Source organism: Chinchilla lanigera, unplaced genomic scaffold (genome assembly GCF_000276665.1).
Source record: "Chinchilla lanigera isolate Chin_1 unplaced genomic scaffold, ChiLan1.0 scaffold00004, whole genome shotgun sequence".
NCBI classification, from domain to species: Eukaryota; Metazoa; Chordata; class Mammalia; order Rodentia; family Chinchillidae; genus Chinchilla; species Chinchilla lanigera.
In genome coordinates, this window is record NW_004955405.1 from 11610441 (window position 1) to 11628628 (window position 18188).

Below are 18188 nucleotides of genomic sequence, written 5' to 3' on the forward strand. Positions count from 1 at the left end.
CTAATCATTTTTATCTGTCTTTTTACTAGTGAAATTAGTAAGTCTATAAATGGACCAAATCTAGTTAGTTGCTAAATAATTTTACACCAATTAAAAGTTATTACCATAATCAACAAATTCATCTATTTCATTAAATCAGAGCCTCCCAACAGGGACATATGTAAGTTAAATCAGAGCCACCTGGCAGTGAGACAAATTACTGCCACATCATGAATGTTAAAATTTCCATCTTAATGGAGCGCTAATAAAAAGTATCTGGTTTTGACTCCATCAACTCACCAAATCATGTATCTATAATACCTGTATTAACTGATACAAGGGACGATCAAACTATAGGGTAAATATTTAATTTTAAAAGACACATTGTCATTATTTCCCCTCAAAACACTTCCTTTTACTTTGAACATATTCAAACAGTTCTTGCCACCTTCTGACGCAGTTCTGGAAGTCCTTTTTCATGAGTCTTGAAGAAAAAAAAAAAAGTAATGAATGCTGATATCGAGTGCCATCCAATGGAAAGGCATGTTTGTAAAACATTATGGCATGTCTTTATCCACCTTTTTCACCAGAACTGACACCATGCAACTTCTAGCTATTTGCCAAAGGAAAGGGTTAACATTTTGAACTGATTTAGGACATTCAGGAAGCCACAACAGCAAAGAAAGAGGATCTGAACTGCTTGAGAAAATGGCAAGAATGACAAAGTATTCAAAGTGAGGAGGATTATTTTTGAGAAGAATTAATGTGTGTGTATACATATATATATATTTTAAACCATATTTTTTGATCCTTTGTCATAATCAGATAAATTATGTAATGTAGCAGTTTCTAGTTTTCATGGATGACAGTGCCCACGTTATATGATTCATTTCTTTAAGCATTTACATAATAGACTAGTAAACTCTTACTTGTAGTAAATAGCATTTATTGCACTTAATTATGAAGAATCACAATAATGAGTATATTTATATTCTAAATACTAATGTCATGATACTTGATGTTTTACTTTGTAAACATGTATACTTACCTTCAAAAACTGCTAACAATAGGTCTGGATTAGTCTTTACATCTTGAACTGCTTGCCAGGGCATTACAAATGGCTCCGTGTTAACAATTCTTGAAGGATTAGCATTAGATGGATCATAAAATTGTGCAGGAAGAATGCTGAATTCAGTAAGATGTATATAGGCTAGCCACGCCAAACATCGATCACTTGTTTTAAGGTATTCAGCTACTATTTCATCATTAGCCAATTTTAATGCATTCTAGGTAAATTGAAAAAATAGTTTGAGTTTTTTTAATGACCCATAAATCAGTAAAATTCAAATGTAAAGAAGAATGTAACATATTTCTTTAAAGTAGTTCTTAAATACCTAAGTTAAAATTTTGACAGTTCCTAATTTTTTAATGAAAATTCTCCTAAGAGAGGTCAACATCTCATTAACGTATTTTTCACTACCATAAAGTTTGACGTATTTAATAAAAAAAGATTATATTTATTCTTACATTTTGAGAGTCCTAATACTTAAAATCTAATAAGATAAAGACAAAACAGTAAAAGCACACTCAAAAAGCTCATAGCCATACAGATACTTTCATTATGGGCTGATTTTTTTTTTCTATTGCACTTTGAATTTTGAAGTTTATCTGGTAGATGCTTAAGATAACACTTTCTATTTAAACTTTTTAAAAAAAACTCTAGCCATATTATCCTCACCAAATAATGAGAAAATAAAGACTTATCCTGCGTCACACAAGTTACCAGGAAGGGGCAAAACAAGATTCAAATTCAAAGCTAGTAATCTTACCACTACACAATTTTTAACCATCTTATACAGATTTTTAACAAGTTTTCTGCAAAATGAAATTCACACTAAAACATCCATTTACCTGTAAAATTGCAAGTGCACTTTGGCATCTTCCAGTAAATATGTGCAGCTGAACTCTAAACAAAAGAGCCTCTAAAAGCTGAAAGGACAGAATATCTGATGCTTCCCGCTTGGCTGCTCTCATTAGAAACTCCACCATTCTCTCGCACACGTAATCTTTTTCTTCAAAGGTGCTCTCTAGACGCAGGAACTGCCCAAAGGGGTTTTATATAATTAGTACTGCTTCATACGAGTAAATTGAAACTACAGATTTTTAATATTTAATTAAGAAAATGTCTCATCAAATTTCTGTAAAAGGGACAACTGTAAAAACATATGTAAACTATTTAACCATCTTTCAGCATTACAACCTTGATTTCCCCTTTTATCCCATGTTGCAGGTAGAACTAGATGAAAACTAAAACAATACAGATATATTCTCAGAATCATCACTGAAGCAATTTCATCTCTCCTTTTACAGACTAAACAGGTAAACTGTAACAAGGCTATGGTAGATATCCAAAAATTCACACAGTTATACAATCTGCATTGATTAGGTGTGTGACTGTATAAAAATTCTGACAACAGCATCCATATTAAAAACATGGCAAAACACATTCAAGGCCAAACCACTTCAAGGAAAAACACTATACCTTTTGAATATTCCATATATTATAAAATCCTGTAGTGATACATAACATCAACAGTGGCACATGAAGCATCCTTTACTACCTCAATCTGTTCAGTACCTGTTATTCAAATCTATGTGGTTTTAAATTTTAGTTAGAAAAATTTTTTTTTCTTTTTTAGTAGAAAGTAAATAACAGACCTAGGGCATGGTGGTACACACTAGCAGTCCCAGCTACTCAAGGGGCTACTGCTTAAGCCCAGGAGTTTGAGGCCAGCCTGGGCAATACAGCAAAACCTTGTCTTAAACAAACAAAAACAAACTTGATACCATAATCGCTTAGTATGCCCAAAACCCTGGTTTTGGTCTTCAGAACATTTGAAAAATAACAATTAAAATAAAAATTAAATTAAAATAAAAATTTCTGAAATGACAGACTTATCTGAAAATTCATGTGAATCTATTGGTTCCTGAATACAGCTGATAAAAGTTCAGATATGAACATGTTTTATTTTATAAGTGAATCAATTATTATTTTAATTCTGGATAAGAAAAATCTCATTCTCTAGGAGAGAGTGGAAATACCTATCTTTGTACTAAATCTTAGTATTGTGGCAACGTTTGGTATCAGTGTGAATTAGAGCCTTGGCTCATTTCCATAAGCAATGAAGACAATAAAAAGATCAAAAGAAATTTGAAAGAAAAATACTTTCAGATGGACTGCAAAACTACACTAAACTCTGCACAAACTAAAACTGCGTAAGAATAGGTAAGTGTAGAATATTCAATAACTATATATTTTTCCTTACCAATAAAATCAACAACAAAATCACCCTTTCATTAAACACGTTCTTGTTTGGTCTAAATTAATCCTGACCCAGAAGTGGCTTTATTAGAAAGTGAAAGTAATTTTATCTATATGCAGATAAAGCACATAATCTATTAAGCTACGTATCAGTATTTAAGATGCCTCAAAGAATTATGAACATACACACCACACGACTATATTATCTGTTCTACTCACAGTCCAAAAGGTTTGATAATCAGGAGCATATTCAACAGCTGTTTCACACATTTCCTGCACCTCTTCCTTGGTTCCTCTTTTTGAAAACAATCTGAGGTAATGGCACCAAATTTCTGGATTGTCTTTGTTGTTCTCCAATGCTCGAGCTAGCACATTTAAAGCAGAATCCAAGGATTCTGAGCATAGCCTATATATTTAAAAGAGGCAGGAGTGTTTTGTTTTGTGCTTGACAATTTAAATAGGGCTAAACAAATCAATCAATTTTTAAATTCTTTTTTATATCAGAATCTAAAAAGAAGCCAGGACAACTGACAAAGAAAAATAAATCAAGATTTTAAATTATATGTCAAAAAAAGTCTTGATTTCCCACAGACACAACAATTTCTTGTTAAGTGGATGTTCAGTAAGCATTTACCAGATAAAACAGTGTTATAAAACCACTAAGATTATCAACTTCAAATGTGCTCTATGTCCATATTCAGCAATACCTTTTATGGTTTACACTGTTTGGGAACAGGAAAAGTTAAACAACTCTCTTTCAAGGCCAGCTACTGCCAGCACAAAATATCAAAGCTTTCAATATAATAGTTCTTTTCAACGGTCAAAGGCTTGCTATCTCTTGGAGAAGATTATTCTCTCTCATGAACCTATTCATAAAATAATGTACAGTTCTTTTGGCCTTCACTCAGTAAATGAGTAAGAAAAGAAAACACTGTAACTTATCCTATTAGTATGGAAATGACATACAAGGGAAGTTAAATAAGTACCATACTGAGGCATGTGTCATTAGTTCTTTGTAATGCTGCCTTATTTTAAAGCTTTTATAAAAAATTTTGAGACAGATATATCAGGGTAGCCTACTAAAAAAAAACCTGAATTATCATACTTTACAATTATAGGGCAGGTTGGAGATATAGGGCAGTGCACAGTGCTTGCCTAGCATGCACAAGGCACTGAGCTTGAACCCTAGCACTGATAAAATTACTACAGTTATAAAAAGATTATTCCTGGTTTGCCTCTACTAAAAAGCAGAAATTAGAAGATACAGTGTGTAACAAAAGCAACCAGCTGTGAGGTAAATTACTACTTATCTTACTTGAATATATGCAGTCTGATATCACACACAGAAAAAAGACAATTCACCAGAATTTAACCCATTACATTGTTATTTTATCATGTTTATTAAATATTTTTAAATTAATACTTCTACCACTCAGAATTTGAGATTTTAACTAACCCTACTTTCAAGATCTGAAAAACTTAAGTGTAATTTATTATTCATAAAGTCAGCCATGAATACAAACTCAACACCCAATCTTATACTTTTCTAACAGTCTGAATAATAAAATACTTTTGCTTTGTCAAAAAAAAAGACTCCATTGATAACTAGAAAGAAAACCTGATTACAAGTGAAATAAACCTCAAACAAATATACATACATGCAACACTTCAAAGATTTGAAGCTGACCTACCCCTCATTTTGATTCAAGTACTTGTATGCAAGCTTGAGCCAAAGTTGTACATGAGAAGGATTTTCAAGTACACTTGCTTCTAAATTAGCAATGTCATCAGTTTCATTTGTAAAATATCTAACATCATCTGGAGTGACAACCGTATCCAAGGCTGGAACATTTATTTGGTTCTCTGGCCGGAAGGCTATAAGGAAAAGTGTTGTTAGTTTTATTCTTTTCTTAATTTATAGAACCAAGAAAAAACAACTGATCTCATCTTTAAGATAACAGAAACTTGGCTGGGCATGGTGATGCACACCACAGTATGCAGGAGGGTGCAGCAAGAGGATCACCCAAGTTTGAGGCTACCCTGAACTACTTAGCAAGGCCTTGTCTCAAAAAAACAAAAGACAGAAACCTAAAATAATGATAAGCAATAGTTCATAGCTTTAAAGTACAGCTATTGAAATTTAACATCTGAACGGGGGCACTTTTTGAGTAATATCACCAAAATTGGGGATATTAAAAATACCATCAGGACCGGAAGAGCAAGTTAGGATTCTCCTTGCAAACTAGAAGTATAATCTCCTTGTTTTCAGGGTAAATGATATCATCTGATAGTTCATTTAGTTAAGAAATTAATTGGAAATTAGAATTTACACAGATGACTTCTTTTACACCTAAACCAGTGATGGTGAATCTTTTAGAGTTTTCTTTTTTTTTTTTGAGACAAGGTCTCACTATGCAGCTCAGGCTGGCCTTGAGCTCATTTTGTAGCCCAGGTTGGTCTTGAACTCGCAATGATCCTCCTGCCTCAGCCTCCCGTGTGCTGCGACTACAGGTGTGCGCCACCATGCCCAGCTTAGAGTTTTCAGTAACAAATAGCCCACTGTGGCACATGTGCCATAGGCTCACTACCACTGATCTCAACTATAAAAGTGTTACATGAATGAAAATAAGCATTAGCATGGATAGTGCTAATCTGTAAGTAGTAAACAAATTACACAAACTTCAAATAAGAACACCAGATGTACTTGGCAACAACGTACTTATTCATGCCATTATTTTGTTTCTTTATTCATTCACTTATTCACTCATTCATTCATCCATTCATTTTATAAGCCAATTTTTATGCCAGAAATAGACTCAAAGATAAGTAAAAGACGTATGACATAAACTAGCCAGGAAGTGCTTTTCAAAGGAGAGTAATACTGTTACCTTCCCCTCACTCAAATATTTTTGGAAATATATTAAGCAATCATATTTATTAAGAAGTGTTCCTTACATTTAGTCAGCTACAGCCATGAATGCAAAACATCCTGTAATGCCAGGAACAATTTTGGACAATAAAAAACTATACCACAAATACCAATGACATCAATTTAAAGAAAATTTTAAAAAAATTTTAAACAAGGCTAGGAGATACACCAAGGGATTAATATTTAGCCTAAGATACAACACCACAATTAAATAATTCTGGGCCTTAAATTACCCAACTCCTTACCATACTTAATTGGTCCTGTGGATTGTTCATCATCACTACTGAGGCTATTCTCTGAAATAGGTTTTCTCCAAAACTTAGGCTTCCACTTCCTTTTATCTTTGTAGGTTGTAAATGGAGGCGCTGAAGTAGACAGAAGATTGTTAGCTGATGTAAGTATTTATTGTTTTAGAGACTCTCCACGCAACACTAGTAAAGAACTACATTTATTCTATCATGTTTCTCAGAAATACTCTTCAGTTTACACAACAGAATGCCAAGAAGTTTGCTGTCATAGGGAAACTAAAAGACCCTTTTTACCTAGCATGCATAAAGTCCTTAGATGAATCCCGTGCATCACATAAATAAAATTTAATTAATTAATTTAGGAAAGTTTCTGTTTAAATACACACACAAACACACACACATATATACTTACTATGACCTTTACTTTCATTGATATTGCTAACAAGGAGAACAGCCATCTGGTCCATTGACATTCGATCTTTGTTTACTCCAAAAAGTTTCTCAACATATTTTTCTGAAATAAGAGCAATGTTATCTTCAACAATAACACTCACCTCAGACTATACTGATAATACAGTACAAAGCAAAGAATAGCTTCACATTTAAAGAAACATGGATGGTACTAGTCAATAACACCTGTGGCCTTCAAAGCCTATTAATATAGCAAATCTGACCACATCATATACCTGAGTTAAACTGAAAAAAATCCTGAAATGAACTAATTACATAAAAGTTGAAGCCCCACACATCTGTAAATATCACATTCTTTGGTGTGAGAAACTGAAAGTATTAAATAAGGACCAGAAAGTATACTAGATATTACAAAAAAAACAGAGGAACTGAAATAAGCCATGTACAGGTACAAAGTCCCTATAATGAAAATGATCATTAAGTATATTTAAAATGTACCAATAAACTTAATTTTAAAAAAAGCTGAAGCCCCAAACTGAGAATGCTAAAACAGATGCAGAGAATTTTCGGTTATTCTTGGGTTGTGATAATTATTTACTAAACTTTGAGTTTATTCCCTTTACTTCCCAAGATTTGTCAGGATTTATTACTTGGCAACAAAATCTAGGGCAAAACAATACTTTCTCACAATGTTTGCTAGGAAGCTACACTTTTTATTATGTTAAAGTGTATAAAGTCCTTTCTACTTCATTAAACAAAATTGAAACTATTGTGATCTTAAATTCCAGATCGCCTCTATTTTTTAAAATGTAGAAAATCTATGCTAAAATCCATAATGTCTATACAAGTAAGTCAATATATATAGATGGACTCTGCCCAAAGAACCTTCTGCAATCTCTGCTGTCCTAATGGCACACATTTGCCACACACGTGGCTAATGATTACTTGAAACATAGCTACTGTCACTAAAAAAGTAAGTTTTGAAATTTCATTAATTTAAAGAGCACCAGTAGTTACTGTACTTCACAGCAGATTTAGATAAAAGGGTCTAAGGTGAACTACTTAACGTATAGTTATTTAAAGTTGTTGCCCCATATATATATCTGTGGTCTAAATTCAAATTTTCTTGAGGAAGAACAAGAAATCTTTAAAAACCTGCTGCAGAAGCAATTTCTTCATCACTGCTTGTCTCTGAACAACCAATCAAAGACAGATTATATGACAGAATGTCCTGGAATAGCTGTTTTCGGCTTAGTGTATAGTCTTGTGAATGCTGCCTAAAATAAAATGACAATACGGAAAAGATAATCATGTACATATCAGAGTTAAACAAGATCTTCTTTTAAATTATACAATATTCATGAACAAGAACCACTCACCACTGACAATCATCATCATTACATGTTCCTGTTAAGTCAAAACGGCAGAAACACTGATCTGGTTCAATCATATTACTGTATGATACTGAGCTTAATGGAAGTTTCTCCTTCGTTCGATAGTAAGGACTAAATCTAAGAAGAAAATGAACAGGCACATTATGCTCCAAAAATATTGCTTAGAAAACTAGAAAAATATTAAACTTTTCTTTCTTAGTCAAAATTTCTAGGCTGGCATGGTGGCAACACATCTATAATCCCAGTATTTGAGGCTGAGGGCAAGAGGATCACCGCAAGTTCAATACTAGTCTGGACAATATAGTGAGTTAAGGCTAGTCTAAACTACCCAGGGAGACACTGTCTCAAAAAAAAATAAGCCATCACACCTCTCAGTGAAAAGAGTCACTGATGAGGTAATCCGCTGTTTTTCACAACCCTTGGGCTGTAATTACTTGTTAGATCTTTCTTGCATATCTTTGTTTTCCTGAGAAACCACTTTGAAGATACCAACATGTATTACCGCAGCCACTGGTAATTTCCTACCAATCTGTCCATAACTCTGTAATGTTTTTATTGTTCCTATGCTATTTCGTAAATGGATGTATGTTTATTACTACGTGTTTTCAACAACAACCTTGAGAATAGTCAATAATTATTTAATTGATCATTCATGTATAGCTCTATTTGTTTTCCCTAGAAAACACTTTGAAGAAACCAAAGTATAGTACAACAACTATTGATAATTTCCTACCATTTTTGTCTGTAACTCACTATTATTTGTCTATTTGTTTTCCTGAAAAACTATGTTGAAGATACCAATACGTAGAATAACAACCATTGATAACGTCCTACCACTCTGTCTGTAATCCGGTAAATCTCCCTATTACTATGTTATCCTTCTTTTACTCTTTTAAATTAATTTTTTAAAAAATTCTGTATTTTGAGCTTACTATTTATCCAATTAATACCAAAATTAACTCGAGAAACAGCTAGACTATCAAGTGATTGGAATTGTATTCTAAAAGTAGCACTATATTTGTATTTCTTGTATACATTACCAACAAATATAAAAAAAAAAAAAACTAAGAAAAAAGCCTACAGCATTTTGAAAGGGCTTCATAATTTTACCATTAAACTCACCCAATTAATAGTCTCACAACTTTGAGTAGTTTGAAAACATTTCAGAGCATCCTCTCACAAAGTTAATCATCTGAGAATGCCTAAATTAACTTTGTGAAGGCTAAAGTATTCCTTAGACTGAAGAGTAGTAAAATTAAAAACTCAAAGTTAAAAAAATCTCATGAAATTGCAATTACTTTTCCTAAAATTCCTATGAGACAAAAATCTAGAACTCACATTCCCATCAGCCACCAAAATTAGAATTTGATAGTAAGTGATAAACCCAAAGATGGGCTAAACCTCACCTCCTGAATATGCTTTGAGTACACTAATAATCTTAATTTTTATTCCTCTAAGAAAACAAGTCCATTTTTTCAGTGACCAAAACTCAATTACTTTTTAAGTCATCAATAAATATTCAAGGTAAACTATTTCAAGAATAAAGTAGTTATCCTGAAACCCCAGCTTACTGAATGTTTCATACCTGTAGGACTTAAAAACAAGAAGAGGACTGTGATACGGTGTAAAGTGACATGGCTTTACTTCTGTGGTTTTACTCTGTGCTGTAACAAAATCCACATCCAAAGAAATCTCCTGCATAATAATAGTAATTTTATAAGGTAAATAAAGCGAAGATGAATTCCAGACTTCATAAAGAATACAAAATGTTCACTTACCTGACCATGCAAAATCTTTTCTGTACTGCTTGTGGTGGTTTTTAAAATTAATTGTTTTAAACTGTCAGCTTTTGAATACAATTTCTGCAATTCACCAATTTTTAACCCTAGAAAAAGTTCTGGCTTTTCTACAGTGTTTTTACTAAGTTTGTTTATGCATTCTTTGTTAGGTGTATCGGTGTGCTTAAGGTTAGGTTTAGTAAAAGCATTAGATTCTAAAAATGATCTTCTTCGTTCTTTGCTTGAACCAGACAAAATTTCATCATCAACATCGTTTTCTTCAGTGTCCAGGGTTAATTTATCTTGTGTCAGATCATGAAGTGACGGCTGAGGTAAAGCAAATTCAGGTTCCTCTTCCACCACTGGAGCCATACTTTGTTGTTCCTTTGCTTTAAGGGCTCGGGCTTCTTTTAATTTTTGAATTTTCAGGGCATATTCATATTCCAGCTTTTGTAGTCGTCTTTTCTCCATGGCAATTAGTTCTGCTGAGTGCTTTCTTGGACTCGATATTGGAGAATTGTCCAGTCTCATCATTTTGTTTGGCTGGGGGGGAGTGATATAAATTATGTTATACTGATGTGATTTTATGAACAATTTTGGTACAATAACTGTTATCCCTATAATACAATGCCAACATTACAACATTAAATAATGACAATAAAGCGGAGCTAAACATGTCTCCAACAATTCTGTTACTTAATCTATAAATTACTAAAACTAAAGCCAAGACAAAATAAAAAGTAAGTATCCAAAAATGTGGATGTCGGTTAAAAACAAAGCTTTAATCTCATTCTCTTTGAATTTGCAAGAAAATATCTGAGTTACTTTATACATCTCTTAGCTTCAGAAGCATCACAAAAACCTGCTTGCCAAAATTATTTCTCCCACTTACTCCAAGGCGATCTTGTTCCAGTTTACGTTTTCCTATTTCTTTACTGGCCACTGCCTTTGCCCGAGCAAGCTCTTCTCCATATTTCAGAGTCAAAGCTTTCTTAATTGTAACCCGTTGCTGAACTTTGTGAATCTGAAAATATAAAAAAATTTCTGAGCATGTAAATGATAATCTTATGAGAATACACATATACTTAAACACAGCACCTTTGGAGTATTGGACTGAAAATAAAAATATTTCAACATTACATCTTGAAGAAAAGTTGTGTTACATATATTTTGATGACTTTAACTTGTCTTTTAGAAAATCTGACCTATAAAAATGTGTTATAATCACCAGATTACAGTATTTTATTTTTTAAAAGAACTATTACTTGTTCCTGAAGCTTCTTCAAAAATATTCTGTTAACGCTGAGAATTTTTTCAGTTGCTTGAAGCTGTTCGGTAAGTTTTGTAATTTTTGTTTCAGCATTCCGAACAGATTCTTTCTTCTTGGCTTCTTGTTGTACTAGATTCTTTAAAACAGATTCATCTTTCATCAAGAGAATTCTAAGTGGGAAATAACAAAATTATTATTGCTTTCTAAATTATCAGACTGATACCATAAGAATAAACATTTTTCTAATAGGGCATTTCAAAAAATGTTATCTATGGGCTAGGGGTATAGCCCCGTGGTAGAGCACTTGCTTGGCACATGTGAACCCCTGGTTTTAGTCCATAGTTGAGGGGCAAGTGAAAGTACATCATACATGATACATGTTGTCTAGAGAACTAAAAGTGTAAGTATTTTTATATTCATCAATTATATGGGCATTCAGATTGAGCTTCATTTTAAATAACAAATGTGGATCTGATCTTTTTAGCAAAATAATTTAAGCGTGAGATAATGTGTATTATAACCGAAAACATTATAGTACTATGTTCGGTGTTGGCTGAATCTGACCCTATATGATGGATCTCAAAAAAGAACTGAGAAAGTTGCTATATTTACCCTCACTTATATAATAATCCAAATATACAAACATCTAGGAAACATTATTAAGCACATTTAACTTAGTTATAAATATCTGAATTCATTTTATTCAAAGCAAAACAAGGAAGTGAAGAAAGAAATCTAATTTTCAGGTAATCATACAGATAAAACAGAGGTATTGTACAGAGAACCAGAAACCAGACAAAAATACAAACTTCTAAATATGAATAAATTCAAACAATTTTGAATCTTTTAAAACGCCAAATATTATGTCTTAAAAAAATGAAACATCCTCCCAGAAAGATACCAAATTACAACAGTCACAACAACTGACACTAGACTGAATCATGAAAACAAAGACAATGTGATAGGAGTAGGATAAAGACAAAAGCTTTAAAAATATTTTCCATTTGTTTTAAAGTTATCATAGTTTAGCAGTATATTTTAATAGTACATAAAATGAAGGTATACCTCAGATGAAACAGGATAGTTAGCAGAAGACTAATATTGAAAGCACAACATATTAATAAACACTAATTTAAAATGCATTTATTTTGTTCGGAATATTTCATATCTAATATCTTGTTCAAAATAGAAAACAGAACATACATCTGAATATATAAAACCTTCTAGTCACTATCTCCTTGTGATTTTTGCTGCCCTATAAAAAAATACCCCATGGGCTAGGGATTTAGCTCAGCGGCACAGCCCCTGCCTGGCAAGAGTGAAGTTGTGAGTTCGTTTCCCAGTAGCGGAAAAAAAAAATTTAAAAAAAATAAAAAATAAAAAAATTTAAAAAAATAAAAAAATACCCCAAATTGCACTCTTTTTCATGATTTAAGAAAAAAAACACTAACACAGCTATAATGTTAGAAATCAAGCTATAAATTTCTACTCTTTTTCTTTAAGTATAAATGAATAAAATTTTGAAACTTGTCTAAAAATTATTCAATTGTTTAAATATCATTAACATTTTTCAACATTAAGAATTAATTCATGACTCATCGTTTTTTACTATGATGGTTTAAGAAGTTCAAGCATTGCTTAGTCAGTTTCTGAAAGTCCTACTGTCTTTGCATAGAACATTCCCCTTATATTTGTAAACCTAAAAGGAGACTACCAAGAGAAAGTTTAGAACAAGTGAGGGTAACTAAAATAATTTTGCTCTTCATTACCTAATGATCTGATGGTGGTTGGCATGCAAAAATTGTATACCCAAAGTAAGATAAAATTATTGTCATCAAACGTATGGTAATGAATTTCAATAAATTCTATCCTCAACATATTCATCCTGTCAGCTTTTAGAAATATTCGCAAAAGTTCCAAAATCAGGTAAGCAGCACAGCAATTTCACAAAACATATCACAAGCATATGATAACTTAATATTCATACTTCATAATACCATAACTTGACTATGTGTTTCACTGTCCAGATTAGACAATGACAATTTCGACCAATCAAGCCCATCTTTAATAATAAAGATATACTTCCAATTAAGGTATTTTTAAAAACAGAAAATTCCAAGAGGAGGTTCATAACTGTTTTTAGCAACGGATAAGCCAGGTATATATTTGAAGGGAATAACTTTCCTTTGAAGGCCTAGTGTTTTTATTAAAATGTTAAGTCTACTATTTTATGTAAATGTATAACTCAACAAAATAATATGCCTTTATAGTTTTAAGTAGTATAAGAATTTGTGATTGTATAGGATGCTTATCAATCACATACACAGTACTACAAAAATGTATACAATACCTCTACTGAGGAACATTTAGAAATCTGAAGTATTTAATCAGATAATGAAGCTCACCTGTGTTTTTTAAGTCTTGCTTCTGCATCTGTAACTTGCTTGGTAACCATTGCTATCCTGCCAAGCCCGTCAATTTCCACATCAGAGTTTGCTGGAGATGACGAACTTGTCTTTAGTTGATCTGATTTAATCAAACGCTGTTTCTCACGACTAAAGTAACAGAAAAAAATGCGTTACATCAAAAAATTAACTGAAACTTTTTCTTTAAAATGATTCTCTCTCATGACATAAAAATATCAACCATATCGACTAATTATAATGATGACACAGGACCTAATTTGGCATTTCAATTTGACAGTATAGTTCTCTTCCCTTTAGGTGCTTTTATCTTTTCTTAAGCTAGGTAGATCTCCTTGCTTCTTTGTATTTAAGTCTACAGATGATCATGTGGCTCCCCCTTCTGTGAGCATTATAAAAACATAAACTCTGCACCTAGGATAAAAATCACCATTCCTCATTTCCCAATGTCGGTAAACTTTTAGACAAAAGGAAGTTTGGTAAACAGCACCTACTTTTAAAACAAATGATATAAAATGCCACTCACTTAGCAATCTCTTCCTTTAGCAATCTATATTCAATCTTCTTTTCTTCAGGCAAAGCTTCAGGTGTTCGCAAAGGATCATTTTCTTTTTCAGATTTTGGAGGTACTTTTGGTTTTGAAGCTTGCTAAAGAGAATTCAGAAATTAACCCGATCAACAGCTTTCAGAAGTCCACACTAAACTTTACATTTTGTGTTGCAACCCAGCATATACTAATATATTAGAAATAACAATATTGCCACATTCTTTAAAACATGCTGGTAACTAATTACTCGACTAATTGTGTAACTCATCAAGCAATCAAGGCCAACAGTCTGAAAATCAATGAACTAAATCATTATCTACACAATTGTTAAAATAGAAAAAAATGTTTAAAAAGAAGTGCTCTATTAACATAATGCATTTCCAAAACACGTTTCCCTAGTATATGAGACAACTATTCACCCAATCTTATTATTTTGAACTAGAACTAGTTAATTAGAAACATAAAAAAATTTTTAATCACTAAAAAAAGGTTTATTTGCAGTTTTGAGGCTAAAAGTCCAAACAGTAGAGCACAAGCTCTAACAAGTGACCCTACCAGCTGTGTTACTTTGGAGCAGATTGCCTCACTGCTAGCAGAATCCCAAGGCAGCACATGGTATCACATAGCAAAAGAGCGGGGTGGATGCGTGCGTGCGTGCGTGCGTGCGTGCGTGTGCGTGCGTGTGTGTGTGTCTCTCTCTCTCTCTCTCTCTCTCAAGGGGGTTCGTAATTTTAAAAAAAATCTAAATTTACACATGGCTCATTATATGAAGTGCTAAGAGCACAAACTTTTTTGTAATACAAATTGTTATATTTAATCTTTAAGGTCTAACACTCAGGAAAAAATTAATGATTTTCGATGGATGACCTTTTTGTTCACCTTTCATTATGGCACTTACCTCAGCAGTTCGTCTTGCTTCTTTAATCATGGACTCTAATCCACCAAAAACACTGTTTGTTGACTTGGAAGCCTCTCCATCAGATTCACTATCATCTGAATCATTTAGTGTTACAACCACTGACTTATGTTTAGGAAGCTACAACAAATAATGTATTTGTTACTCTTGACAACATAAATATGCCAACTCATTTCCTTGCTCTACAACAAATGGGTGTGGGACCTTGGACACACCATTTAACTTCTTTGAATTTCAATATATAAAAATAATGAGGTTCAACAAGATACCCTAAAGCTCATTCTGATTATACTATATAATTGATTGTATCCTAGTCTACCAGTACTGGTTATATCTCTACAATATAAAATATTCTATATTCTTGAAGTCTAGATATTACTATGATCATCTTCCTCATTAAATTATTTATCTTTCTATAAAGAATCATAAAGCCATTTATGTAACTTTTAAAATCAATAAAAATTATATTAATAATTCTACATAACATTAATCCAGCTGTAGTGTTTGTGGTTACATAGAGGGTAAACAGCTACAGCAAGACTTCAATTTGACTTTGCTACATTTACTTTGTTTTAAAGCCATTAGGAAACAAGGTGAAAGAAACTGCCATTTCAGTCTCTTAATAAACATCATAAATTCTTCCATTATTGTACAATCATTAGTATTTTAAAAATGAGAGAAATAAAAATATATAACTTGTTAAAACTGATACTAGGAAAGATACAAACTTTGAACAGACCAATTCTGTAGGAAAAAGTTGAGGAAATGGCCAAGGAAAGATCACCACTCTGATCAGAAAACTTTCCCAAACATTATCACCAACTTCTACCAATTTTTATTTGGTAAAAATGCTGCTCTCATTTCACTGATAAATTTGTTGTAAGATCTGTATTTATATATAAATATATGTGTATATAAATAAAGTAGAAGGTGCAGAACAGGGCAGCAAAATTGCATACAAATTTCTCACAATAAAAATATTAAATTTTGTCCTTTTTTTACCGAGATCACAGTTCGTGGAAGACGAGGTCCTCTATGAAACTTTGGATTTTGTATCCTGGGCTGAGATACTGTATTAATACTGACTATTGATAGATTGCTTCTTGGCACAGGTTGTGAATTGTTCAAAACTGGAGGTGAGGGTGGGTCACTGTTACTGGATGTTTCCTGAATAAGACAGAATTGAAACACTCCAAATGAAAACAAATTTCTTTTACCTTTAAAAACCTTAAATTACTATTACACTCATCCATACTTTGGTCAAAAGCCCAGTAAGCCCCTAATAACCAGGGGGGGTGCGGGGGGAAGATTATCCTAAAATTAAGCTTAAGGGCACCACCTGCAGGTTCAGGTACCTAACTTACCTCTGGCTTAAAAGCTCTTTTATTTGCTAGAGATTTAAGTAGCTCTTCTCGAAGCAGCATTTCTTCCTCCTCTTCCTCATCTGCAAAAGGCGGTTTTGGAGGCTGTTCCGGATCCTCAGGTGGGAGAGGTGGCAAAGGCGGTAGAGGAGGTAGAGGTTCAAGAGAAACACACAAGCCCTCGACATAAGGCTGGCTCAAAGGTGGCAAAGACTATTTTTTAAAAAGACATAACAATTAAAATGCAAATGTTAACTCCAAATACTAATCTCTGAAGCAACATTAAATTAGGAAAAAAGTAAACTTTAGGTTATCATTTTAACTGAAAATACAGTGAATTCAGTATAATGTGTATCTCAAAATAAGCCCAGAATTCTACAATCATAAAAATTTACTACTTTTGCAATTAAAAAAATTTTTTGAAACATTTATAAACTTTAAGGTAATTATACAAACTAGTCTGCTAACATTCTAATCTTCATTTAACATTTTAAGAATTACAGGAATCAAATTCCTATATGAAATGTCATACAGGAATGGGATGCTATTCCAATATGAAAATAGCAGAAATACTAACACAAAAATCATATATTTAAATAAAAAATGTAAACTAAAAAATTTAAAACTCAAAAATTAAAACTAGGCGCCAAAGTGATTCTGGGACCCAAATACCTTAATGTCAAGAAGAATCACCATTAGTAACTCTAAATACCTATAGAATAGCACTTTGGAGATTATCTATGGAGGAAACTAATTTTACACAAATGTTTTTGCGTCAAAGATCTTCCAGTATCTTTCCAGGCATTTAGCTCATTTATTTCCCAATTTGCTCCCCCTAAAAAAATTTCAAGGAAAGAAAAAACATTTTCATTCTCCTACCTAGCAAATGTGAAATGTAAAGAATCTCTCTTACCTATTAGAAGATATTTTTAATTTAGAAGTAACTTTAGAACTTTTACACTTTCTGATTACTCATTTCCTATTTTTTTTTTCTGATTGTGTGTGTGTGTGTGTGTGTGTGTGTGTGTGTATGTGCGTGTTTAAATGGAACTGACAGTTCTTTTAAGAGAGTGATAGGGAAAAATAAATTAACTTCCATAGGTAATGGCATTTTTTTGCTAGGTTTTCAAGTTTAAAATAACTGCATTTATCAACACAAGAGAATGGAGAGGCTTTTTGGAAGAATCCTGTTGCCTTAAATTCCAATTTTCCCAAAAAGATAGGCCAAAACAGTCGATAATTTTTATTTTGCCTTGCACCAAATTTTCTGAGTAGCTACCAATTGAAAAGGAAAGAAAAAAAGAAACATACTAGATACTCAGAGAAAGTGAACATAAAATTAAAAATTAGCTATGAAAAAAAATTCTAATGAACAGCTGGACGGTAAACAATCAACTTAATTTTATATAGTTCTACCTATTAATACTAGCAAGCAATCTTTTTTTTTCTTTTTGAAAGTCTCCCTATGTAGTTCAGATTGGCCTTGAAATCACTATATAGTCCAGCCTGGCCTCAAACTCATGGGGATTCTTCTGCCTCAGCTTCCCAAGTGCTATAATTGCAGGCATGTGCCACCATGCTCAGCTAGCAATTTTGATTTTTAAGGCACT

The 18188-nt window shown here is 32.6% G+C and overlaps 1 protein-coding gene across 1 annotated transcript in view; it reads right to left on the reverse strand.

The window, feature by feature from the left end:
- Zfc3h1 (zinc finger, C3H1-type containing) overlaps positions 1–18188 on the reverse strand; it is a 48334-nt gene that overhangs the window by 11639 nt on the left and 18507 nt on the right. The window contains exons 8-24 of the mRNA XM_005374321.2: positions 16582–16791; positions 16220–16384; positions 15200–15337; positions 14281–14402; positions 13737–13886; positions 11327–11501; positions 10954–11085; positions 10062–10604; positions 9869–9978; positions 8269–8400; positions 8045–8166; positions 6891–6992; positions 6476–6595; positions 4993–5176; positions 3521–3707; positions 1891–2079; positions 1028–1265 (exon numbers count right to left, since the gene is read on the reverse strand). Coding sequence (XP_005374378.1) covers positions 1028–1265; positions 1891–2079; positions 3521–3707; positions 4993–5176; positions 6476–6595; positions 6891–6992; positions 8045–8166; positions 8269–8400; positions 9869–9978; positions 10062–10604; positions 10954–11085; positions 11327–11501; positions 13737–13886; positions 14281–14402; positions 15200–15337; positions 16220–16384; positions 16582–16791 — 3019 coding nt within the window. The remainder of the gene's footprint in view (positions 1–1027; positions 1266–1890; positions 2080–3520; positions 3708–4992; positions 5177–6475; positions 6596–6890; positions 6993–8044; positions 8167–8268; positions 8401–9868; positions 9979–10061; positions 10605–10953; positions 11086–11326; positions 11502–13736; positions 13887–14280; positions 14403–15199; positions 15338–16219; positions 16385–16581; positions 16792–18188) is intronic.